Source organism: Protopterus annectens, chromosome 7.part0, assembly GCF_019279795.1.
Source record: "Protopterus annectens isolate FY-2018-M chromosome 7.part0, PAN1.0, whole genome shotgun sequence".
Taxonomy (NCBI): domain Eukaryota; kingdom Metazoa; phylum Chordata; order Ceratodontiformes; family Protopteridae; genus Protopterus; species Protopterus annectens.
In genome coordinates, this window is record NC_056739.1 from 608,041,607 (window position 1) to 608,069,190 (window position 27,584).

General features: G+C 41.3%; 1 protein-coding gene across 1 annotated transcript in view; it reads left to right on the forward strand.

Moving 5' to 3' along the window:
• Nucleotides 1–27,584, forward strand: part of LOC122806067 (GRIP and coiled-coil domain-containing protein 2-like) — a 1,105,805-nt gene that overhangs the window by 603,083 nt on the left and 475,138 nt on the right. The window contains exon 11 of the mRNA XM_044076306.1: nucleotides 10,282–10,520. Within this exon, the coding sequence (XP_043932241.1) occupies nucleotides 10,282–10,520 (239 nt within the window). The remainder of the gene's footprint in view (nucleotides 1–10,281; nucleotides 10,521–27,584) is intronic.

Sequence of the window (27,584 nt, forward strand, 5' to 3'; positions counted from 1 at the left end):
GAGAAATACTAAGATCTAAATAACTTTACTTACAGAGTGAGGCACAGTGCTGGTGAGTTAACAGGTCTGAAAACAAATAAAAAAATGTATTGTATTTATTGTATTTATTTATTTATTTATTTGCAATGGTGATGGACAGGTTGACAGACGAGATCAGACAGGAGTCCCCGTGGACTATGATGTTTGCAGATGACATTGTGATCTGTAGTGAGAGTAGGGAACAGGTGGAGGAGACCCTGGAGAGGTGGAGATATGCTCTAGAGAGAAGAGGAATTAAGGTCAGCAGGACTAAGACAGAATACAAGTGTATAAATGAGAGGGAGGATAGAAAAATGGTAAAGATGCAGGGAGTAGAGGTGGCGAAGGTGGATGAGTTTAAATACTTGGGATCAACAGTTCAGAGTAATGGTGAGTGTGGAAGAGAGGTGAAGAAAAGAGTACATGCAGGATGGAGCGGGTGGAGAAGAGTGTCAGGAGTGATTTGTGACAGACAAATACCAGTAAGAGTGAAAGGGAAGGTCTACAAGAGGGTAGTGAGACCAGCTATGTCATATGGGTTGGAGACAGTGGCATTGACAAAAAGGCAGGAGTCAGAGCTTGATGTGGCAAAGTTGAAGATGTTAAGATTTGCACTGGGTGTGACGAGGATGGACAGGATTAGGAATAAGTTTATTAGAGGGTCAGCCCAGTTTGGAATGTTTGGAGACAAAGCCAGAGAGGCAAGATTACGTTGGTTTGGGCATGTGCTGAGGAGGGATACAGAGTATATTGGGAAAAAGATGCTAAGGATGAAGCTGCCAGGTAACAGGAAAAGAGGAAGGCCTAAGATAAGGTTTATGGATGTGGTGAGAGAGGCCATGCAGGTGGTTGGTATGACAGAGCAAGATGCAGAGGACAGGAAGAAATGGAAACAGTTGATCCGCTGTGGCGACCCCTAATGGGAACAGCCGAAAGAAGAAGGAGATTTATTTAAGTTTACTGACTGGGGAAGTCCACTGGGCCAAGAAGAGCCCGTTTTTAGTGGATGCCTGGGGAGAAAAGCTCCACAATAATTGCAAGTTACATTTCACATGTTACAAAAGGACATAGTTCATACAGCTAATTAAACATTTACAGATAAGCGCCATGATATTTGCAACTGGCTTGTCACGATGTTAAAAAATGAAGACATAATTCAATACAGAAATTTCAACATTTACATAAAGTGAATGTTTTTGTTATAAACTCAATTGTATGTTTAACATTTCAATATACATAGCTGCTAGCCATTAGGTAGGTTAGGAAAATTTTATGTATGGAGAGTGTAATAGTTTAATTGAGATTGGAGAGTATAGTACAGTAGATATTAGAGAGAAAATTAGTTTTTGGTAGGGGAGGGATTGTTTTGGGTGGGATGAAGTAATAGTAGAGGTAGTTGGATGAGTCAGTGCAAGGTGGAATGGGGGAGGGGTTTAAGTTGGAGCGTGGCAAGGGCTTTCCCATTTGGAAGAAAGATGAGGGAGTACCTGAGTTTTGAAATTTGCATGGTTAGGTAGGTTGCGTAGGTGTGTGGGGAAAGAGTTCCACTGTTTAGCTAAGGAGTGAGACAGCAGTAGATGGCCAGGAGGTCATGCAGGTTTGTGGACCTGAAGGAGATTTTGGTTTTTGGATATGAGTGAGCGGTTGGGAATGTAAGGTTTTAAGGAAGTAGCGAGAGCTGGGCAGTTGGCAGGTTTAAAGATGAGCTTGTGGGCAATGGTGAGTTGTAGGTAACTGAGGTAGTTGGGTAGTTCAAGCTAGTTGAGGTTGAGGAGGGAGTGGCAGTGGTGGGATGAGTTTTTTGAATTGGTTGCAAATTTGGAGATCTTGTGGTAGCAGGATTCAAGTTTGGACCGAAGACCAAGATGGAGATTGGTGAAAAGGGGGGCACCATTCATAAAGGAGAGAGTAGGAAGGTGGGATGCAAAAGTTTGATGGGTAGAGGGGCTTAGGAAGCAGTTGTGCCTGTAGAGGAGACCTAACTTTTGATGGGTTTTCTTGATTGCGGAGTAGATGTGGGTGTCAAATTTTAGTTCTTCATCAGTAATGATGCCAAGAAGCTTGGTGTTGGGAACGATTTCAAGGAGGGTGTTGTTTTGGCTCTGTTTGATGAATGTGGATTTGTCAATAGAGTTTTTGGTAGGGGGGAAAAACATTAGTTTGGTTTTATTTGCATTTAGTGCCAGATGGTTAGACTGCATCCAGGTTTCTGTTTTGGAGAAGGCTAGTTGGGTTTTTGCTAGGAGCTCGAAGGGGGAGAAGGCTGAGCAGATGATTGTTAACTCATCTGCATATTGGATGATAGATGAGTCTGGGATGGATTGGGGAAAGTTGTTAATGAATAGGTTGAAGAGAAGAGGGCCAAGAACAGAACCTTGTGGGACACCTGTGGGTGTGGGAAGGAAGGGCAAGTTTGAAGTTTTCCATTGGACAGCTTGTTGACGGTTGGACAAGTAGCTGGAAAACCAGGCGATGGTGGTGGGAGAGAGGTGTAGGGTGGAGAGTTGGGATATAAGTAGGGTGTGTGAGATGGTGTCAAAGACCTTTGGCAGATCTAGGAATAGTGTGGATATGAACTTGCCTGAGTCGTGTTTGAGGTTTATGGTTTCAAGAAAGAAAAGAAGGGCAGTCATGTTGCTTTGGCCAGGGCAGAAGCCATATTGGGTTATGGAGAGGAGATTGTTTAGTGTTAGGTGTGCCATGAGTTGTGCTTGTATTGTTTTCTCCAGTATTTTAGAAAGAAGGGAAAGGATGGCAATAGGCCTGAAGTTGGTGGTATCAGTATATTTGCCACCTTTGTGGCAAATGCTAAATCTTTCTCTCTGAGAAAGTCTTAAATTGATAATACACATTACTGCTGAGTCATTTCAGATTACATCATTCTTGATACTTCTACTTATGTTTCCCAGGCACACAGAGCTTAAAATTTTAACATTCCTTTTTGTAATCTGCACCTGCCAGGAAGCCACAGCAGTAAAATACACTTTACATGTAAAACCTAGTAATTATCTCTGCCTTAGAACAATAGAAAGAGTTTCATAGACCAGACATCCTGTCTCCTAGCTTGAGATCAGTCATAAAATGCTTTACTCATCAGCTTTCTTCCAGCAGGGTGTACTGTGGTTATATTTTTGAAGCTCAGAACATACACAGTTTTCTTACATTTGTTACACAAGTCTGTGGATCATATTAATATTTACAAGGCATATAGGGCAGCCCCTCAGTTTTTCACACTAAGTATGGCATGGATATATTACAAAAAAGCATTTGACAGTATTTCAAATTTCATGGATAAAGGAAGTATAAGATACACCTTGCATTGATCAATTACATTACAGTGGCAGCGAAACAATGACAAACCACTTTACAGTAGGTGAGCCATCATAAAGGGCACATTTTTATCCTAGGGATAAAATTTCAGAGAGATATTCCAGTGTGATTCTCTGTCACTGCTGATGCTGTTTTGTTTTGCCTTTAACCCATTAAGGTGTTTACTAAACAGATTAGGCTATGGTTACAATTTGGCTCCCTGAAACCAAACTTGTTTAAAAACACCTCATCTGCTTTTTGTAGATGACTTAAAACAGTATAGTTCATAAGGAGTTGAAAGTACAGCTACAAATGGTTAAAACTTTCTCAGCTGATATAAGAATATCATTTGGTCATGACAAATGTGCAAAAGCGACATTTAAAACAGGAAAGCTGCAGCACCAAGAAAATATTAATGTTGGATTGGAATGTGAAATAAAAAAAACTTGAACAGGAGGAAATGTATAAATATTGGGAATAGATGAAGGATCGGCAATACAATGTGAATAAATGAGAATAAAACTCAGTAAAGAATACTGAGAAAAGTAATATAGAAAGCTGTTGACATCTAGGAATAAAGTTCAAGCCATAAACCAGTTTGCTTTTCCTAATGGAGCTTAAAGTTTTGGGGTGATTGAATAGTCCCAAAAGTATTGGATCCAGTTAGACAGGAAAACAAAAAATGTTTCATGCTTATCAAATGATGTACAAGAATCAGCATATACCAAGATTATATATTCCTCACACTGAAGAAGAAAGAATTTAAGGAAAAGAATCAGATGAGGAGGAAAGAAATGTGGAAAACCCATAAATGTAGTAGCACATTCAGGAGAGCTCCTAGAATAACCTCATGCCTACCAAGATTTGATGCAGGAATGGCTAAGGAGAGACAAATTGAAACCAAAAGTGAAAGGCTAATAATGGTAGCCCAGGACAGTGGACAACATACTTGTTATTTTACATATTCCATTGAACGTGTTGTGGAAACAGACAAATGCAGGTACTGTAAAACAGAACTGGAAACAGTTGCACGTCTTGTTGCTTGTTGTAATATACTCGTGGCAGTGAGCCCGTATAGTACTGAAATTCACAGTAATATGCAAGACTGTTGCATTGGGGAGTGTGCAAACACTGCAATATAGAAATAGCTGAGAAGTATTGGAAACATGAGCCACAATGCATTATAGAGCATGTTCGAGTTTATATCACATGGGATCACCCATTACCAATACTTCAAAAACTGGATGTCAGAAAACCAAATGTAGTAGTCCATGAAAAAGGACAAGAGCAGCATTATTTGTTGAAGTTGCTACATCAAGTGATTAGAGTTTCTTACGTACAGAGAGACACAAACGCATAAAATACAAGAATTTACAGACAGAAATGAGAGCAATGTGGAAGAAGGATACCCAGACAGTTCCATTAATGGAAGGAACAACAAGTCTAATAAAAAAGAAGTTACAGTTGTATTTGGATATGCAACCATATGAATCACAGGAGGAGTCAGTTCTGGACACAGTGCAGGTGCTGCAAAGAGCATTTCTGGCTAACATTAAAGACTGAAACACTACCAATTTCATGAACTTTAACTGCACAGTGACTTAGGAATGGGGTTTGTTCTTGTCATTATATTAGAAAGCCAGAAGACTTGGAGAAATTAAACTGAGTGAATCCATTTTTCATATGTTTTCCCTAAACCTACAGTGCAGAATATTTCATTTATGTGAGAGAAGACCCCTCCCCCTTCCAGATTTTCCTTATAAACTAGAAACAGTAAGCATTTTATAAATTCCATTAGTTTTTTTCTTGACTGGCAATTAGATATTCTCCCATTCTGTTGTACATTTGTAAACCAGATCTTTGATGTTGAATGTAATCATCATATTTTTGAAGAATGTGCATCCTTCCAGTAGATTGTCCCAAATGAAGAATTCCTTTTTCTTAGGAACCATTTTGTAAGAAACCTTATATCTTAAAACTGAGGGAAATAGGAAAAAGAAACATAAAAGTAGGAAGGGTTGAGTGCAGAGTACTGTCTTAAAGACATAAGCAGACTGTTAAGGTACATAGTTGTGTCTTGGAATATGCTGTTTTCAGTTTAGGTATGTCTCCTATGTGAGCATATTTCACATCTGTCTCAGTGTTTCCATAGAAAGAGGGTGGCTAAGGGGATCTATTATATCACAATACAGACAACTTGTGCGCTGTCTGTTCTGTTCTTAAAGGGAGATAAACTTCCTTTAAAAAGCTATAACAGACAGTTAAGCTGTCTGTAAATGATTTGATTTGTAATTTCTTTACTAATAAATTGAAAGCTATCAAACCTTTTTTAATGTTCCACCGTGGGGGGGGGGGCACACCACAAGGGTGTAGTCAGGGCCGGTGTTAACATTTTGGGGGCCCCCAGGCACTTTCAGTATAAGTATCATCCTGTCAATGCCATCTCTCCTAAAAAGCCTTTCAGCTCATGCTGCAAACTTTTAGGGGGAGTATGCATGGACAGACCTGTAGTTACAAGCTCTTACATTACAACAGGCCTATGTACCACATGATGTTGACCTGTCTAACAAAGGGCCACTTACAGTTACTGGCATTTAGTTGCAACAATGGTACATTACAACAACTCTATGTACAGGTCTGGACTTAAAGTGAAATGATGACTAGGCCTACCATTTCAACACCCCCCATGCACCCTCCAGTCCTCTCCTCTGACCCCCCTCCTGTGAGTTCCCCATACCATGCACATTACTTTTTTCTTCCTTTTCTCACATTTTGCCTTACTTTCAGCTTTTTCAAGAAGCCATAACTTTTTATATGCTCTGAGGTGCATTTTAAAGTTTTTTTTTCTTTTTATACAACCTTTTCATCCAATAATGGCTTGAACAGACATTACGATTAAGGAAAGAAATTCAGTGTTGCTGTTCAGCTTTAGTTTTCCTTGCATCATTTCAACATACCTTTCCTGAACAAGACAACACAGTAATAACCATTTGGGAAATAACTCAAATAAGCCCGGGCCCAAGAAGCTGTGGGTTTACAGATGGTCTGAGATGCATTTTAGAGCATTTTCTCAACATTTTACTCCAATGGTGGCCTAAACAAAAATCACGAAAAAGAAAAGAATTTCAGTCTTATTTTTTTTCTTTCAGTGAAGTTATAAGTTGTGCCCAAGGCTTAATGTTCAAAGCTGACATAATAGTAGCTCACAGTAAACTAACCAGACAGTAGTTGTAGGAATACATAGGACTTATCTGGGAATACTGCCTGACTCTCTAACCCCCTACAAAAGACAGTCACTGCCTATGTATTCCTTTGGTGTTAGACTGTGATGAAAGCAGAGGTTTGAATTGCCTTAGTCATATACTTCAAGTGACTGCTGATACACATACACATAGCATGTTCTTCACCCCTAACCCTCAAAGGCAGCCAGCCGCATGTATATGTGTCTGATATATGACTGTGAGAAAAATTTCAGTAATATAGTCTAATCTGTTGCTCCTGCACAGTACACCACTCCTACCCAAGCTATAGTAGCCTTCTTTGTACACCTCTGAGCTCTGTGAGAAACACTTCCCTCAGTTCAAATACAAGCTATAATGACTTTCTGTGTGCACCTTTAAGGTTTGACTGTGATGAAAATTAAAGTTGTAATAACCACACAATCCCCATCTCCTCATAATCTGTAGCAGCTTTCTGTACACACACATTTGAGCAGAGCTGGTTTTAGAATGGGTATGGTTGAAAACAGAGGCTATTATCAGCTTTATCCTAAAAGGGTCATATCTCAGCACCGTTCAGGTTAAACCATGCATTCAGAAAATTGATACATTTTTCTCCAACCAGCAACAGCTTTTGTGGAGGCCCCCACAGAGTCAAGGATGATTAAGGAAGTCCCCATTATCCATTTAGACAGTCTGGTGAGTGGGGGCCACCAGACTCCAAGAATATCTAAGCGTCTAAATGTTCTGTGATATATTTTGTCTTACCTTTGAAATATAATTACTTGTTAGGTACATTTTTTACTGATACACAGAAGAATAATGTCTTTGTCCATTATTGGGTGCACTACTGCACACACACACACACACACACACACACACACACACACACACACACACACACACACACACAAGCCATAGCTGTACTACTTTTGTACTTATTTCAGCTAACAGCAATACCTTGTGCAACACTGGTACTGCTACGTGAGATCATTGAATGCTAATTAGCAGTCACCAAACAGCAGCAGGGATAGGTCACTTTTATTTACCTCATTGAAGAATAATGCATACCTTTCACTGTCCCTGATTTCAGAGATCGTCCCTGATTTTGTTCATACTTTTGCTTTGTCCTTTGTAAAAAGTTTGATTTGCTGGTAAATATTTCAAGATTGCAAACAGTCAATCAATCCAGACATCTGAGTTTTATACTTATTGTCCAAAAGTGCATGCTGATGCAAAAGATGTTACTCTAGTAACTTTTTAAGTGAAGTAGAGTAATATTTAAATGTATTCCTGATTCTGAGCTTTTATTCTATTATTTTTTGGGATTACACTGAATTCTTAAGCAAAGAAATTGAGAGTTAGAATACCTGGTGTACTGGTATTTATAAAACTACCTGAAAGAGAAAACTATCCCTGATGATCTGAAGCATCAGCTCTTCTTAAAATGCAAAGTTTGCACTGAGGTAAGTCTCTCTGGGCTGCTGATCTCTCTAGTGCTTATACTGCTCATGTTCATTATCAGCTTCATCCTAACAGGGTCATAACACAGTCCTGTTCATGTTAAAGAGCATAGTTAGGAAGTTAATACATTTTTTCTTCCTTATTTTTCCCAGTCAACAGCAGCTTTTGTGGGGCCCCCTGCAGCCACGGGTTTTACAGTGACCTAAAGCTGTCTATGTAGTTAGTTTTAGTGGAGAAAATGTCCAACAGTAAGGTTTAACTAAGCCAGGGGCACTATGTCAGTGGTAAGATATTTAATGGAATTCTGATGCCTGTTACTTGACAAAGCACTGTTATACAACCAGAAATATCTTTGTATTTTAAGGGAGATATAAATAAGAGTTATTACCCTTGTGGTTTATTAAGTATACAAGACTGCTATACTAGCTTTTGTTGGTTTTACACACATGTTACAAAATATCAGGATAACATAACTTGCCGTGGTTGGGGGCCCCCAGGGAACAGTCCCCAGTGACTGCAGGGTTCGCTGGTGCCTAAAGCCGGCTATGGGTGTAGTATCCAAGGTGTTGAATTTATTTTCTACCAGCTCTGCAAAATTACATCATGCACAGTAAGATGGACATTATGCAGATTTTACCACTCGCTCAAGGAGTGAAGCTGCTTATTGTTGCCTTTGCAATTAATATACTTTGGAGCTAAAATAGGCATCTGTACATTGCTCACCCCTTCTTGTCGTATACCACACTTATGAAATAAATTCTTTGAAGCAAGACCAAGGTTCAGTTTCAAAAATACTTACCCTCAGTGTGAATGACTTACATTGGAGTAAGGCCTATATATAAAAAGGTTTATACTGGGGCCAGATTCCAAAAGACCTGCTCTGAACCTGCTCTCAGTGTAAGTGGTCAGTTACACTAAGAGCAAGTCTCTTGGAATTTGGCCCATAGTGGTAGTTGTCACCTTGGTACTGATTCCCTAAGCAGTAAAGTGCTAACACCTTACTTTATATGTTTTTTCACTGAGTCATTGAATCCAGCAGCTGTTCAGCATTCAGGTATGTACTGTCGGATATTATTTTCTTATTATCTTTATGAATGTAGGCCCATTGTTTTTAAGTGCTACCCTACAAGTAATCAAGCCTTAAATGGCCAAGGATTTACCACATCAGTTTTAACTCATCAGTGTTCAACTCTGCAGTCGCAATTTGACATAGAAAATAAGTGCCAATGAAATTTAATTAATTTAGTCAGCAGTGATATCCTTCTTGAAATCTTGTTCTCTTTTATCCATGGTTGTGCAATCACAGAACTGGGCATACTTAAATAGCAAGGTGGGAAGTAAAACTCCTCCTATGGATGTGCGAGGAGGTTTGTGCCCAACAAGAAATGTTTTTATAGCTCTTCTGATGGCCTGATACGTTGCCATTTTTTCATCCAGTAGACAGGCATATGGGAAGCTTTTTAAAGACTATGTCAAATAATATAGATGATAAAGTACATTCAGGCTTGATAAACTGGAACACAGACTAACATACTGCAAAGATCAGCGTTATACTTTTTATAAATTTGTTCCAGTAATACTGCTTTTGCTTTATTGTAATGCCACATCAAAGAAGGATTTATCTAGAAAATTATTTTAGTACACATTATTTAATTTTAAAATGCTTTGTTTGGTTATGTAAGGTTAAAGTGTCATGCTTCATTTAATTAGTGCAGTGCACATCTGTTCATCCAATCTAAATGCTCGTTTCCCAGCAGTTCACATAACATAATCATTCCTACTTCAGTCAATCCTTACCTCTCGCTGATTCCCTCTACTTTGAAATTTCTCCTTTTTCTATCTCTCATGTCCAACTTCTTACTCTCCTTAACGTGCATCAGACCGAAAACTTGTAAACTGTGTAAATATTTATTATTGTAATTGTATCTTGTCATGTTTTGTAATTTAATCATGTTTTGTGTACCTTAGTATTTTCATGTAACTCTTTTTTGCATATTTATCCTGAGCTGAGACTAAAACTAGTAGGAATTAATATTTACTATGCCCCAGTAAACAAATTCAGTAAAGAATAAATAGATAACTAAACAAAACATTCTACAGATGGTAACAGAATTAACCAGATTTGTGTAACACCAAAGTACACAAACCTTACATCATGTTTGTGTTAGCTAGTAATTTTGAGAAGTAAGAAGATCAAGTGAACCCATTGCTCTTATGAAACCAGTGTTATTGTTCTGTGGAAACAATACTCTGCTTTTTTTTTAATCTTCAGGTAAATGACAATCTGACATTTGAATTAGGTCAGGTCTGTCATAAACTGGAGAATACCATGGAGCAGTTGCATCATTTGGAAGCAGAAAAGAAAATCCTCACCAATCAGGTTGAAGCACTTGAAATGGAACGTGCTGAGTTATTAGGGGAGAAGGAGATGCTTATGTCTTCAGTGAAGATCGACATTAGAAGCCAAGAGGGAGAAAGCCAGGCTCTACAAGAGATGTGCGATGAGCTGAGGTAGGAATGTTTACCACTTTATCAAATTAGTTGTTTGTAGGACTTGATAACTGAATTTTAATTATTTAACTTATTTATGCTTTGTTATTCGAGTTGTCCAACTAGGTTGTGGTCTGTTTTCATTGGAAGCCTGAGGAGAAATATGCCTTCAGATAATGGTAATTGCAACACGTAGTAGAAAGTACAAACCATAATACATTTACTAAGAATTCATAATAATACATAGATTCATAGATTGTTACTAGGCTAACAACTCAGGGGGGGGGCCTTTCTAAGGTTAGCCAAGTTTTCCTGAAAAATAATGATGTGTTGTATCCGAATAGGACATTGAGACCCGGGTATTTATAAGCTACATCTGTACATAAGGGGTATGGGTGCCAGACCCGGTGTAAATTTCCTGCTCCCCATCCACTGGTCTAGGTTAAATTTAAACTGGTTAATAGAGGAACTCAGCTTCACATGAATGGAAAGCCTGTTTTATAGTAGGGGCAGTCTCTGGGACACATATCTGTCTCTCCAGCATGTTCTGTTTAAGTCACAGACAAAATTCAGGTCCCTAGACCTTGTATTTCTAGTACTTTTTGACTTATGAATTTGTAGGAAATTCAGAAATATGGGATTTATGGATGCCTATAAGCCAGGCATAGATCACCTCAACAATATATAGGAGAATGAGTAGCAGGAAATAACTTTAAGGTGCTCTGCATAAGGCAGGTTTGTTATGGACTGTATTCCTTTTCTAAGGAACCTCTGAGGCCACTCTAATTGCTGCGTATACCTATTCAGGTACATACCAAAGGGAGCATTGTACTCTATGATTGGTTTGATAAGGGCAGAGAGTACAGTGGGATAATGACCTTTTTGGACCTAGTTGCCATGCTTTTTCTTATAAGTTGCACAACATAAAAGGCTTTCCTCACCACTGTGACCCCATGGTGGTCAAAGGTAAGGTTACGACCTACATGTGTACCCAGCTCTCTGACCACTGGGTCAACTCTTGGAAGGTATTATCAACATAATAATTAGCCGGGATGGTTGACTTCCCAAAAGGTACAATTGTGCATTTCTTAGGATTGAGTGTAAAACTATGGCTTTGACACTATTTGTTAGTCAGAGATAGACCTTCTTGAAGAATGCTAGTGTCTTCAGTGGAGTCGATGGCACCCCCAGCTTGCAATCAGCTGTAAGCTTAGTCAGCAATAAACCTTCAGTATTTGCTTCCATTTCAGAGAAACAGATGCCAAAAAGTGCAGGTTCATTACGGAACCTTGGGGGACTCCATTTTGACTGGCCTCTTGGTGGAGGTGGCCTCATGTATTTTGACCTCCTGGATCCTGTCAGTGAGCCAGCTGGCTATCCAAGTGATAAAAGGGTATATACCAAAATTAGTGAGCTTGTCTGTAATACCTAAGTGACCACTTTATCAAAAGCCTTGGCCAGGTTGAGGTAAGCTGTGTGTGGACAGTCTTACCTTCATTCAATGCTTTGGCGACCCTGTCAAAAAAGTCCACAAGACAGAATAGGCAAGATCTTCATTTAACAAAGCTGAACTGTGATGGGTGCAGTATTTGCAAGTTACCTATGTCCTCATTTATCACGTCTGTGATGATTCTTTCTATGACCTTACATATGAGGCTAGTAAGAATTATGGGCCTGTAGTTACCTGGATCAGTGGTTGGACCTTCTTTCTGCAAGGGAATGACTGTAGCCATCTTCTGTTCCTTAGGCATAAAATCTGACTGAAGACTTTAGTTAAAAATGATTCAAATGGATCAAAGAGGTTATGTTTCATGCTATTTATTAAACATTCTGGGATGTTATTGGGGCCCATTTTTGCAGTATTTTTGGCCTTAGAAAATACATTAATGACCTATTCCCTAGTAATGGTTGGGGAGATTGTGGTATTTCCTTTGCACTGTCATGGGGGGTAGTGGGGGGAGATATTTGAGCTGAACCTGTCAGCCAAAAGATTTGCAATGGCCTCTGGTTCTGTGTGGGTGATGCCGTTTACAATAATTCTGCCATTGTTGTGTATTTCTCCAGAGGTTATAGACATCGCTGTAGAAATCTTTGTGGTTGTCCTATTCTTGTGAAGCTATTTTTTCTTCAAATTTAGCCTTTAAAGTATTAATTAGCCCTCTTAGTGCCTGTTTAGATTCGTCACAGGGATTTTAGTATATATGGCTTTGTTCCTCCTATGCATGGCCAAGATTTTTTTTCTTTTGTTGTATAACTGATTGATATTGTGATTCCACCAGGGTGGCTTGCTTTTTGAGTTTGCCTTATTCTTAATATGAGTGGGCACAGCTCACTCTATTCAGCTATCAATATGGCTGTACAGAGATTTTGTAAATAGCTCAGTATATGTTATGGTGTTTACTAGGTTTGGGGATGCTTGGAATTTAGCCAAGATGTTGCTTGCTTAGTAGAGAGTGGTTAGCCTTGGAATAGTTCCTAAAGGTTTTTGATTTCATTAGATCCCCAGATTTATTTTTTATTTCAAGTAATATTTCCTTATGGTCAGATGAGACATGCGAAGACATTACATTGAGGGAGGAAATTCAGCCCCCCCCCCCCATGTTTATGAGTACAAGGTCAAGGATGTTTGTACCCCTGGTAGGGGAATGGACCAACTGTTCCAGGATGTTGGTATTAAAAAAGTTTAGGAATCGCTAGGCTTGTGCATTAGAAATAGTGTATGATTCTTAATCTATAGATGGGTAGTTTTGATCTCCCATGAATATCGTATTGGCTTGAACGTTGAGGGGCTCTAGTACATTGAGATAGGTAGTATGTGTTTTCTGGGGCATGGAGGGGGACCTGTAGATTGCAGGGATATGGTACAAGACCCTTTTTATTGTGAGTTGCACATGTATGAGTTCCATTGGTCATACACTTTAACTAGTTTGGATGTGAAGTTGTTTTTAATATAGACTGAGCCTCCTCCACCTTTAGTTCCCTCCTGTGCATTAGCTGGTTTAAAGGTGTGAAAGCCATTATAACCTTACATTGCTGGGGTACTCTCCACAACTTTAAACCATGACTCCTTTACTACACAGAGGAGAGGAGGGCTTATGGGGAGTGGAGTATCTTGTTATGGCTTCTAGCATTCAGCAGTGGCATCTTCAGATATTTCTTCATAGGTTCAGTAAAGTCAGTAGGTTTTGTCAGTTTGGCATTGCCTAAAAAAAGCGCTATGGAGGTGGAAAAGGACTTGCCAAAATCTGAAAGCGTAGAGGGGATAAGTAGAGACCATCCCTGGCAAAGCAGTGTTGTCTGTCAAGCATGTCCTCCCAGGCCGTTGAATATCGTTCGCCCTTGGATTGACACCAGAAGCAAAGCCAGCTGTTAAAATCAATCATTTTCTGTTGTTAATGTGGCATCATCCATAGAGAAGGTAGTATTCTGCTCAGTGCTAGAATCATACCTGCTGAGACACATAATCAGTGAGCTCGATCATGTGTCGCTTCATATAATCAAGGGAGAGAGTGAGCAGCTGGTATTGGCTCACCCACGCTGGGGTAAGAGAGAGGAAGTCTGGCTCACTGCAGTACCTTCATCTCCTGCAGAGAGAGGTGCATTGCATGCTACATTATAGGCCGGGGTGTGGGGCATAAGCAGAAATATGCCTGCCCACAGAGGAAGGAGTAGCTTGTCCTGTCCAGACATCAAGCAGTGAGAAAAGCGTCAGCAAAAAATGAGACATCCTTCATGGCTTCCTTAATGCAATGGCCACATCACATCACAGTGCTCATTCTGGTTATTGGGAATTAATTGGTTGTAGCAGCAGTGGATGGATGGTCAGCAGGAACAAAGGACATTAAAAAAATGCTAACATAAGTTATTTTCCTCAACCATGTCTAGTCTTACTTTTCAAAAAGATGGTTTGAAATTCTTGGTAATTAAAATGCTGAGTCCATGACAATGCAAGGACCTCACTGATGTGTGAGTCAAATGAAACATTTCAGCATGAAGCAACACTCATCTGTAGGTTCAGTCGTCTTCAGTAGCTCACTGAGTTTAACAAATTATACAGTACAGAAGCGCTTAATAACAAGTGGCAACGTGGTTGTGGGATTTTCATGAACTAAGATGGAAGATAATTGAAAAAAAAAATTCTATGACGATCAGAAACATCGACATCATTGTTGTGTTACAAACATTAGGTTTGATATGGATTGGCCCAGTGCATTCTCAAGTGTTTACTGTCATGTTTCCTCTTGCTTACTTAGAATTTGAGTAATATTTTCTTTGTAACTACCTGTAATGTTATTAGTGATAAAATAGTTAATACAGCTCGTCAATTTTGGTCCATGTTGCTTAGAGATAAGGAGTTAAATAAATTGCTGCTACAAAGGTTAAACATTTCTTATAAAAGGGCCAGAAACCTTAGAGATATGGTTGTGCATAATCAATTCTAACTACCTATAATGAATGTCAGTGTTGGGATGCCTATATTTAAAGGCACCATACCATGCAATAAATGCTCTATATGTAAAATTATGATCAATGGCTTTAAATATATTAATGGATATCATTTCCTGGTTAGGGGTAATTTTAATTGTAATACATGTGGGGTTATATATGCTCTTAGATGTAGCTGTAATAAATATAACATTGGTGAGACGAGCAGAAGTTTTAAAGTTTGCTTTCAAGAACACCTAAGAGACATAAAAAATGCTAGAATTGATAGCCCCCTTGGTAGTCATTTTTCTGAATTTCATAATTGTAACCCTAATCACATTATTGGTTGTGTCTTAGAAAAGGTTGAGGTATCTTTGGGGGAATTAGTGAATTTGGATGTTAAGCTATGTAAAAAGGAAACACTATATAATGTTAAGTTGTCAATCTCGCCTTCATTCTTGCTTGATGGGTTCGGAGCCGATCCCTCGGCTCCGACTCGGCACTTGCTAAGCTCGAGAGTCACTTTTACCAGCTCGAGGCAGCCCCATATCCCATGATGCAAGGCGGTAAGTACCCAGATCTCGTTGCCGCTTATGAGGTCCTCCTTTTACCAGCTCCTGGTAAGTGATTCACTTTATTGATATTAAAGCCCCTTTTTGTTTAAAAACCCTTTATTGTTAGTTATAAGTTAATATTTTAGATTTCCTGACAGAAAATCCCTGTCTCTTTTAATTTTTTTTAGTCAAACTTTACCCATCCCATCCCCTCCCTGTTAGGGTGTGTGTGTGTTTGTTTTTAGGAATACCTTTTGGTATTTTCTTTAATTTAAGTTTTTGACTGGTGTGTGTGTGTGTTTTGTGAAGCACCATGTCAAAGGAGAGAGTCTCAGGTTTTAAGAAGTGTGACTCGTGCTGTCAGAAGATGTCTCTGACAGACGGTCACACTTCTTGCCTGTATTGCCTGGGGCCTCTTCACCTGCAGGACTCCTGTGCTATTTGTCATTCCTTCAGCCAGAGAGTCCTGCAGGAAAGACGCAACAAGCTGATACTTAGGGGCCTTCTTAAGCCGGAGGGCTCTCCGGCTAAGTCGGCTCCATCAAAATCAGCTAAATCTTCCAAGGCCCAGGCTTCTGTGTCTAAGCCTGTGGCCTCGGCCCGACTCGTTCGAGTCGAGATCGCCCGCTGGAGCCGATTCTGGCTTAACAGCCTTCGGCACCGATGGCTATCGGTGCCGAATCTGCATCGACCACTTCGTGTCGGCTCCGATCGGTTCCGTCCCCCATGTGGCACAGGCATCGGTGTGGGCTCCGCTCGGCTCTGGCACCGTTACTTTGGTGGATGTTTCGGTTCCGGGTGGAGCCGATACATGGCTTCCTGTCGGCTCCGAGAAGTCGGCTCCGTCAGGATCTATAGTATCGGTTCCGATGGCTCATTCCAGGAAGAGGTCGAGGTCTCCTTCCTTGGAGCCGATACTTTCGCTCGGCTTCACCTCTTCTTCGAACGGAGCCATCGGAGCCGATCTTCAAGGTCATCCAGACTGTCAGACCATGACCTAGAGAGAGTGGTCAGCAGATTACTAAAGTCACAGGTACTGGCCCAAATGTTACATAGTCCGTCTCAACAGACGACTGTTGGTCCACACCCCGTTACAGTTCCTCCTTCAACTCTACCCCAGAGTTTGGAGTTGGAGTCTTCGGAATGGTTACTGCTACGGCTGGAGGACGGATACCCCTTCTGTTCCTTCAGCCTCTACTCTTATCTCCTCTTGAGACCTTCCTTAGAGGGATTCGTGGTCGGGCTTCCATGGTCTCCTCCGAGGGTGAGTGGCATCGGACCCTTGTCCGAACCTGCTCTTCCCCTTGGAGCCTCGGCCTTGGTGGGCTCGGCTCCGACATCTGCCTCGGAGGCTTCCCTTTCGGTGTTCCCTGGAGTTCCTAGCTCTTCTGTGCGGGTTCTCTCGGACCTCCCTGGGAGGGGAGCATTCGAGGTGATGAAGAGTGTGCTGGCCACTGGTATCAGTCAGCAGTCTGTTCCGTAGCTCCTCCCTCTATAGTACCTGTTGACATCTCTGCCACTTCTCTTGCTACAGGACCCAGAGATCCTCCGCCTCAGGTTTCCCCATTGGGAATTTCCCCTTCTTCCGAGGATTCTCCTGATGTTTCGGGAGATCCTCCTAGGAAGAGGACTTGTAAGAGGAAGCATGTAGACTCCCGAGTCTGTCACTGGATACTGACTTTGATGAGTCAGAGGGATCCCCTAGATCCCCCTCTGAGGATGTCTCCTTCTCAGACATCCTAGAACTCCTTAAACAGAGGGGAAACTGGCCCACCAACAATCCCTCTGAGGATGAGTCAGTATACCTAGAGGCGTTTGGATCTCGGCCCTCCACCTCCTGGGTGTCTCCACCTTCGACCCCTTATGCAGGTTATTGCACGAAGTGGGCAGCTCCTGACTCTGTAGAGCCAGTCCCTAGGAGGCCTTCAAAATTTATCACTGCCCTGTGACAAGCAATTCCTCACTAAGGGTTTCCGCGCTGATGCCATGGTGGTGGCTGCGGCCACCAAAAAGGAACTTGCAGATCCTTCCGTGCCCGTCCATCCTCCTAATAAGGACTCTAGGACCATGGATAGGTATGTAAGCGGATGTTTTCCTCAGCGACCTTTGCTATGCTCGCTGAATTACCTATGTCACTTCACCAGACTCCAGAGGGATATCCTTAAGGAGCTGGGTGAAGTAGTTCAGGATCCTACAGCTGCAGGGGCTCAAGAAAAAATTGCTTCGCAGCTAGGAACCCTCAATTCCATTGCAAACTCCTCCATGCGGCTAATATCTTATGCTGCGGATGGAGCGAGTAGCCGCAGGTACAGGTGTGGCTCTTAGACGCCAAGCCTGGATGCGGCTATGTGATTTTGCTGATCCCTTTAAGGCGTCCTTCACAAATTCTCCCTTCGATGGGTCAGCTTTGTTTGGCCCTCAGGTGAAGGAAACCTTGACCAGGTGCGAACAGGACGGCAAGACTCTTTCTGCTGTTGGAGTCCATTTTCCACCCCTTCTAGACCTTATCCCAAAGGACAGAAAGGTGGGAAAATGTGGTTCCAGAATCCCAAGGAGTCACGGATTCACGTGGTCAGTTTACCCCTAGAGGCAGAGGGGTAACAACAACAGACGCCGCCTAGAGGCAGAGGGGGTCCGAAAACCAGGGAAACAGAGAGCCTCTCTCTGACAAGCCCTTTCAGCATCCCTGAGATGTTGCCCGGCTGTCCCTCCTTGGAGGCAGTCGGGAAGATTATCACTGTACCCAGAAGCCTGGCATTCCCTCACTCAAGACAGATGGGTACAGTCGATCATATCCAAGGGTTACATAATTCCTTTCGAGGAAAGTCCCTTTCCCTCAAATTCCCTTCCAGATGTACCACCCGGTCTAAGGGAAATTGCAGAGTTAGAAGTCTCAAAACTACTGCAAAAGAGCCATTCAGCCAGTTACAATAGACCATTCAGAGCCCGGAATCTACTCAAGGTTCTTTTGGTCCCCAAAAGACGGGAGACTGGAGACCAATATTGGATCTCAGCAGACTCAACAAGTCTGTCAGGAAGACAAGATTCCGAATGGTCACTCTTCGGTCAGTTCTGCCCTTCTTACAGAAGGACAACTGGATGTGCTCAATAGATCTTCAGGATGCGTACTATCACATCAAAATTCACAGACGCTCAGGAGATTTCTCCGCCGGCTGGGGTCCAGTCATTTCCAGTTCAGAGCCCTGCCCTTTGGTCTCACTACAGCCCCCAGAGTGTTCACCAAATGCATGGCAGTGGTCACGGCTCACCTGAGACGTCAAGGATTCCAGGTGTTTCCGTATCTCGACGACTGGCTCCTGTCGGCCACCACCAGGCATCAGCTTATACAAGCCAGGGATTACACAATAAACCTTTGTTCCCATTTGGGCATCTCAATCAACTTCGAAAAGTCATCCTTATCGCCCTGCCAGTCTATTACCTTCATAGGCGCAAACTTAAACACTGTTCGGATGTCAGCTACCCTTACAGATCAAAGAGTTTCAGACATTCAGAGTCATGTCAGGATCATTCTGGCCAACAAGAAAGTTCAGGCCAGAATGGTTCTAAAGGTATTAGGTCTCATGGCTGCGGCCATTACTCTTCTTCCCCTGGCTCGATTCTATATGCGCCTTCTTCAGTGGATGCTGTTCACACAATGGTCATACCAGCAACTTCCAATGCGTCACCAGATTCTGGTGACACAGACATGCAAAGAGCATCTTGCTTGGTGGATCACATCTCCTCAGATTCACCAAGGCAGACACTTTGTACCCCCATCCCCGATAGCCACTGTCACCACGGATGCCTCCCTGATCGGGTGGGGGGGTCATTATCAGGGCAGGATGGTTCATGGGGACGTGGCAGCCGCTCGAGTACCATCTGCACATAAATGTCCTGGAGATGAGAGCAGTGCTTTTAACGCTGCAAGCCCTCAACGACTTTCTTCCCGTAGGGACAATCGAGTCCACACAGACAACATGTCTGTAGTTTGGTATATCAACAAACAGGGCGGAACCAAGTCCTACCCCTTGTGTCGAGAAGCTCAGACTATGGCAATGGGCGATCTCCTCTCATCGGTTTCTGGTAGCAACGCATATCCCTGGGAAAACCAACATTGTAGTGGACAGATTGAGCAGAGCTATTCTCATGCCTCACGAGTGGTCTCTCAAGCAATCTATAGCGGAAGAGATTTTTCTGGAATGGGGTCGTCCATGTTGCAATCTTTTGCTACTCCCCAAAACAGCAAATGTCCAGACTTCTTCAGCCTCTTCCTCTATCAGGCCATCCCCCCAGAGACGCTCTGACCCAGGATTGGCCCCAGGGACTTCTTTATGCCTTCCCTCCATTTCCTCTGATCCCTCAGGTTATCCAGAAAGCTACCGTTTTGAGAGCCAAATTGATTCTCATTGCCCCTTACTGGCCTCGACAGGTTTGGTTTCCGTTCCTCCATCATCACCTTTTGGTGCAGCCGTGGCATCTGGACCCAGTGCCAGATCTTCTGATACACCAATCGGGACAGCTGCACCGGTCAATCCCTTCTCTCAACCTCACAGCATGGTTGCTCCACTTCCTTCCTTAGCCAGGCTTCCTTTGATCTCTAACCCAGTTAGAGACATCATAGTAGTTTCGGCTAAAATCCTCTACCAGGAGGATTTATACAAGCAAATGGAAACGTTTCTCTTATTGGGCTAAGGCCAAGAATATTGATCCTTTTACTGCCCCTGTTCAGGCAGTCCTGGACTTCTTAGCAGAGATTTTTCATGCAGGCTCCTCTTCTTCCACAGTTAGAGTTCAATTGGCTGCTATTTCCAATTTTCATGTCGGGATAGCAGATCATAATATTATGTCCCATAGGCTCTGCAGGGCCTTCTTGAAAGGAATTTTCCTACTAAAGCCTCCAATCAGGAATCCTCCTCCTCAGTGGGATCTAAATTTAGTGCTGACATCCCTGATTCTTCCCCCCTTCGAGCCAGCTGTTTCTTGTTCCCTGAAATATCTTTCTTGGAAAACTTTATTCCTAGTGGCTATTACATCTGCCAGGAGGGTGTCTGAACTTCATGCCCTTTCGGTTCGACCCCCCTATTTGGTTTTTCACAAAGACAGAGTATCTTTGAGAACTAATCCAACCTTTTTGCCTAAGGTCGCTTCAAAGAACAATTTGAATCAATCCATTGATCTCCCTGTATTTTTCCCTAACTATTCAGATAGAGCTGAACAAAAGCTACATTATCTTGATGTCCACCGTCAACTTAGATATTATTTGGACAGAACAAAAAAATTTAGAAAATCTGATCAACTTTTTGTTTCCTATGCGGATAATAAAAAAGGCCTTCCTGTTTCTAAAGTGACATTGTCCAGATGGCTTTCTTCGGTCATCTCTGAAATTTATCTGCTCAGGGGAAAACAGCTGTGCTCAAAACCTAAAGCACATTCAGCTAGGAGCTTAGCTACTTCTACAGCTTTTCAAGCTAGACTTCCTTTAGACACTATTTGTGCAGCGGCCACTTGGGCCACTCCTCACACTTTTGTTTCCCATTATAAATTGGACTTGGCCTCCAGGGACAGAGCCAGTTTTGGCTCTACAGTCCTCAAGAGTTTGTTCCATTGAGCCACCCAGGATAGAGGTGCTAGGGGCCGGTCCCATCAAGCAAGAATGAAGGCGAGATTGACAACTTAACATTAAGAAGTTATGTACCTACCATAGCGTTCCATGTTAGTTGTCTTCTCGCCTTCTTTCTTGCGACCCTCCCTCCTTCCCCCTGGCCTGGACAGACCTTGTTATAAGAAACTATTATGCTGAAGACCATTCAGTCCTGGTCTTTCTTCCATCTGCAAGTTTTCTTTCTTCCTTTGGGAAGTATTTTATGCTTGGTGCTATTGCCCTTTGTCATCAAACGAGATCTGGGTACTTACCGCCTTGCATCATGGGATATGGGGCTGCCTCGAGCTGGTAAAAGTGACTCTCGAGCTTAGCAAGTGCTGAGTCGGAGCCGAGGGATCGGCTCCGAACCCATCAAGCAAGAAAGAAGGCGAGAGAAGACAACTAACATGGAACGTTATGGTAGGTACATAACTTCTTATTTTAAAGTTTAACACTTTAGAACCCTTAGGGTTAAATAAGGAATGTGACTGGAAGTATGTAATTTAATTTGATTTAACTTAATTGATTAATTGCAGTGGGTGTGAGTTGTAAATTTTATGTGTATACAATCTTGATGCTTTTTATGTTATTTTACTCTGTGAAGGCTGTATAGCCGAGGCACTAAGTAATAAAAGGTTGGACTGTTCGTTGTCTTGGTCGTATAGTTTTTTTTGTTTTGCTTTTCTAAGTAGTATACATTCCTCTTACTTACTTCCTGTCTGTCTCAAATCTTCTTTTCTACACAAGTGTCTGAAACACTGTAATCTGTTTCTTGGATCATCTCTGCAATCGGAGCTACTTTAACTTCTGCTCTAATGTCCTTGTCCCATAGTGTTCATCTATGGCACTTCATCTCCTTCACCTCAAGCTTTTTCATTTGGCCTTCCTTTACTGCCCGTGTTTCTATGTCATACAGTAGTACTGTTTGCAGCATTGTTTTGTACCCCTTACTCTTCAGCTTCTTTGGCATTTTTCTGTCATACAGCACCCCTGACACTTTGTGCCAGTTGGCTGCAGACCCTCTGATTACAGCTTTGACCTCCTCCTTTGTTAACTTGTCCCTTCCAACCTGTTTGCTAGTAAAGTCCACACAAGTATGAACAGCAGTGAGCTCAGAGCTGAACCCTGATGCACACCCACTCCCACTGGGAACCCCTCTTTGAGACCAAACACTATTTGTACTTGAGTCACTGGGCCCTTGTACATACCTTGCATTAATTCCTACTAATGTTTCTGAGACTCTGAACCACCACAGGGCTGTCCATTTCAGCTTTCTTGGGACCTTGTTATATGCCTTCTCCAAGTCTAGCAATTCCCAGTTGGACTCTTTCTCAACTATCTGTATCACTGCAAACATGGGGTTGCTTGCATTGTATCCTGGTCTGAATCCAAAATGTTCATCTCCCATCTTACTTTCTACCACTCTGCTTATTCATTTATCAGTCACCCTGTCTAAAACTTTCATTAAGTGTGACTGGAGTTTGATACCTGTGTACCACCTACAGTTGTGAATGTCACCTTTTATCTTGTACAGTGGCACTAGTATGCTTTTTTTCTAGTCATTAGGGATATGCCTTTCTATCTATACTGCTATGGGTACTCTCTCTCTCTCATATATATATACACTCATATATATATATATATATATATATATATATATATATATATGTGTGTGTGTGTGTGTGTGTGTGTGTGTGTGTGTGTGTGTGTACGTATCTATACTATACAATATATATATATATATATATATATATATATATATATATATATATATATATATATTTTTTTTTTATTTTATTTTATTTTATTTTACATTTGTTGACCGGGCTAGTCTAACTGGATACATGTCCATTTTCAGTAGAGGCCCGGGGAGAAAAGCTCCAAGACACTTACAAAATACAATAAAGAAGTAAATAACAGTAAAGATACATACAAAATACAATATAAAAAGTAGTAGTAGTTAGTACAAATAAACTGTAGTTAGAACTAAAAATATTTTTTTTTCTTCAAAAAAAATAGCAAATAGTTGAACATTGTTAGAGAAATACTAACTACCATACTCCGACTGTTCATAGCAAGAACAGTAAACTGCAAGGATAATATTAATGAGAGGATGTTATATACATATATTTATGAAATTCATTAGCAGTTTCATGGTAAAAGGAAACTATAAGAGTTAGACTATGATGTACGGTAGTTATTGGTGAGAAGTAAGAAAGTTAGTCAGGATTAGTGCAGGAACATAACCAGTATGTATTGAGGTATAGTTTGAGTTTCTTTTTAAAACGTGTAAGAGAAGACAGAGTTGTGAGTTCAGTGGGTAGTAAATTCCATAGCTTTCCAACAGTATTAGAGAACAGGGAGTCACCTGCTGAGTTGATGGATCTGTAAGTGTTAAACAGTAGTTTGTTTGATGAGCGTAAATTTTTTGGATTATTGTAGGGGGTAAAGAGGCTAGAGAGTATTGGAGTATTGGTGTTTTGATACAGGGTCTTGTGGGCTATAGTAAGCTGTAGAAATTGGAGATGGTGTAGAAATTCTAGCCAATCAAGTTGTTTTAAATTAAGGCAGTGATGAGTTCTGAAAGGAGAGTCAGTAGCAAATCTGGCAGTATTATTATAGGATACTGACAGTTTGTTGAGGTTGTTTTTAGAAAGATTCGTATAAATGGGTGAAGCATAGAGTAAAGTAGAGATTAGGTGAGTTCTGGCTATAGCAGTCCTGGCTACTGGTGTAAGAATGGGTTTGATTCTATAGAGGGATCCCAGTTTCTTGACCATTTTTATTATATTCTGTTAATATGACTATCAAAGTTGAGGTTATTGTCTATTGTTATTCCTAGGAGTTTGGTAGTAGGGTCGGGAGAAATAAGAGTACCATTGTTAAATGTAAGTGTGAAATGTATGGGGGTAGACTTTCGGTTGGTGAGAAGAGTAGCAGTTTAGTTTTTTTTGGGTTTAGGAGGAGGCAACGGTTGTGAACCATTCTTCAACAGTATTAAATGCTTTCTGGGTAAGGGTCTGTAGTTCAGTTTGAGAAGTGGCTGAGCAGATAATAGTAGAGTCATCTGCATATTGAATGCAGGTAGTGTGTGGAATTGCTGACTGAAGGTCATTAATAAAAATGGAAAAAAGGAGAGGACCTAATATGGAGCCCTGAGGGACACCAATGGAGATGGGAAGGAGATGAGAAAGATTGTTGTGCCAGAGTACAGCCTGCTGTCTGTTTTCTAGGTAAGATTTGAACCAATTTATGGCTAAGGGATTAAGTGATAGAGATTTCATTATATGTAAAAGGAGTTGGTGATTAACCATGTCAAAAGCTTTGGATAAATCAATGAATACTGCAGAGGAAAGAATAGTTTTGTTACGGTTATTGTTAATACAATCTGTGAATGATAACAGGGCAGTGGTGGTACTGTGATAAGGTCTGAAACCATGTTGACAGTTGGCAAGTAAGTTGTTTTGAAGAAGGTGGTTAAGAAGTTGCTTATGGATACACTTTTCCATAATTTTTGCTAGAGGAGATAGCAGAGCTATAGGACGAAAGTTAGAGAAGTCATAAGAATTTCCACCTTTGTGTAGTGGAATAATGTAAGAAATTATCCAGATGGATGGGATATTTCCTTCACTTATGGTTTTATTGATTGGAATGGATATGGGGTAGGCAATGGCTTTAGCTCATTTTTGAAGATATTCAGCTGGGAGTTGGTCAGCAGAAGGGGTGGTAGGTTTTAGTTTTTGGAAAAGGGAGCATATACTGGAAGTAGACACAGGTTGTAACTGAAATGATGGGGGAAGGTTTGAAGATGAAGTAGGCAGATTTGTGGTATCTGGAGATAGTTGGCTAGCAAGAGTTTGGATGGCATTGGTAAAGAAAGAATTAAAGGCATTGGCAGTATGAATGGGACTCTCGGGGACGGAGCCTAGTGGGTTGGGAGTGATAGATTGTCCTGGGTAAAGAAGTTTGTTAATTGTGTTCCAGAACTTTTGAGGTTTCATTTGATAGGTCTGCTGTGCCTGGAGGTAAAAGTTCTTTTTGTCTAACACAATGGCTTTGTTAGTGTAATTTCTAAGTTGCCTAAAGGTTTGGTGATCTGTTGGATTTTTAGTAGTATGCCATTTTGTCCAGGCTTTGTTTCTCAGAAGGATTTTTTGCCTAGTAGCATTAGAGAGCCAGGGGGCTGGTTTAGCTTTACATCTAACAGAGTGTACTGGGGCATGGTGGTTCAGGATGGCTAGGAATGTGGCATTGAAATAGGTTACTGCTTCATCAAGTGGGAGAGATTTTAGTGGTGACCAATTACATTGATTAAGTTCTGTCTGGAAGAGTTGAAGGTTAAATTGCTTTTTGTTGCGTACTGTTCTGACAGTGTTAGGGTGAAGTAGGTTAGTTTTATATCTGATAATATAGGTTAGGGAGTGGTCACTTAGGTCATCTGGGAGGGTTCCTACTTTGTAAGTTTGATGAGGATTATTAGTAAGTATCCAGTCCAAGGTACTTTCTTTGTTGTTGGGTTTATTAGTTCTGGTAGGGGAGTTAATAGTTTGTGAGAAGCCGTATAAGTTAATATGGGTGGTGGGGTGTGTATTATTACAGGACTGCCAGTCGATATTAAAGTCTCCTAGGATTATGGTTTCTTGTGGGAGATTAATAGAAAGCCAATTAAGGATATTTTCAGGGGTATTGATGTTGTTTCCTGGAGGTAGGTATAAACAAATAACATTTATAGCTTTGCAAGAGTTGACCTGAAATTTAGAGATTAGTATTTCAGCTCTGTTGACTAAAGGTTGATTAAGGTCTACTGTGTTAACTTTTAATTCTGCTTTATAGAGGATTGCGACCCCACCTCCCTTTTTGGTGGTGCGGTCATTTCTAATGATATTGTAACCAGGTGGGGTTACTTAGTTGTCTTTAACAGTAGGTTTTAGCCACGTTTCAGATAAGCATAGGATATCAAATTGATGGACGTCTAGGAGGGTGTGTAGATGAGGAATTTTATTGTTAATGCTGCATATATTGAGATGTGGTATGAGGAGAGAGTTAGAAGGCTTGGAGGGGGCTATGGAGTTAGTAGTGTTTGGATTCTATTTTTCAGTGGTAGAGGTATGGCTTGGGCCAGGGTCAGGATGTATGTCCCCATCTAGCAGGGAGTGAAGGTATATAATATGTTTAGGGTAAAGGGGGTTTCTAAAATAGTCAGGTAGTTTTTTAATATTTTGATTGGTATATTTAATGGGTGCTAGTCTATGATATCTGGGAAGTAGGTAGCTTGGTTTGGATATGAAGTTTAGGAAGTTTAGAGAGATGGCTAGGGGTGGTGTAGAAGTGTGTTTGGAGGGGAAGGGAAAGGTGGAGTATAGAGGTTGTTCATAGGAGGTTAGGAGATGGGCAGTTGTAAGAGAAGGAAGGAGTGAGAGCAAGAGAAGTAATTGAAATAGGTTTGGGGTGGGAGATATGGACATAGTGGGATTAATAAGTGGGAGGAGAATGATAGGTGGTGTTATTAGGGAGGCACCGAGATGAATATGTAGGTGGTATTTTGTAACAGGAGGAATGGGAGGTAGGTAGTACTACATATATTGTGTTAAGGGAGGAGGGAGGTAATGAGTAGATTAGTGTGATTGGAGCAAAATCTTATGGGGTTGTGGCTTTGGAGGAATAAAGGTAGGAGTACTGGGGGTGGGTGGTAATTGGGGGCAGGGTAGGGGAGTGGAGTGAGCCCGCAGGGCAAACGGAGTGGGAAGAGACAAAGAAGTGGTCTGTCGAGAAAGACAATCAGTGAAATATAGAGACTGCAAGTGAGTCTGAAGGTAAGAGGTGTAGGAGGAAGATAAAAGGCTTAGCAACTATAGATTTACGGATGTAAGAGGAGTAGACAGAGATTTAAGATGCCTTAGGGTATAGAAGATCGGGAAACCAGTCAGTCAAAAGGAAGCTAGGAACTTAGTTGGGGAGATTAGATCAGGAAAAGGTGAAGTAAAGGACAGAAAGCTTAGTTAGGGAGATATGGCAGACAGAGGATGAAGAAAGTAAGGGCAGAAGGTTAATATTAAGGCACCACCTGGTGGTCAGACACCTTATTGCATTAAATAAGTCACCTTAGGGGATATCAGGCTGAGGGAGAAGGGAGATAAAAAAGTATGGGGAAAGTAGGGTAAAAAAAATTAAAAGTAAGGGGTTAGAAGAGTGCTGTAAGAGGGAGGTAGTTTGGCTGCTGGCTAACCTGACTGGGAAGCTTACCTAACTTAGTAGTGTATTTAATTATTGTTATGGATACAATCTTTCAAGTAGCTGTAGTAACACATACTTTCACTGTCTTTTTTCAGGGAGGTCACTCAGGGAGCTGGTAGGTCAATTCTTTACACAGGAATATTTCCCTTGGGCATCAAAACAGGGAACATTCAGGTGGTCAGGTGCAGGGACGTGCAGGAACACAAAGGTTTCACTGTCTTTTTTCAGGGA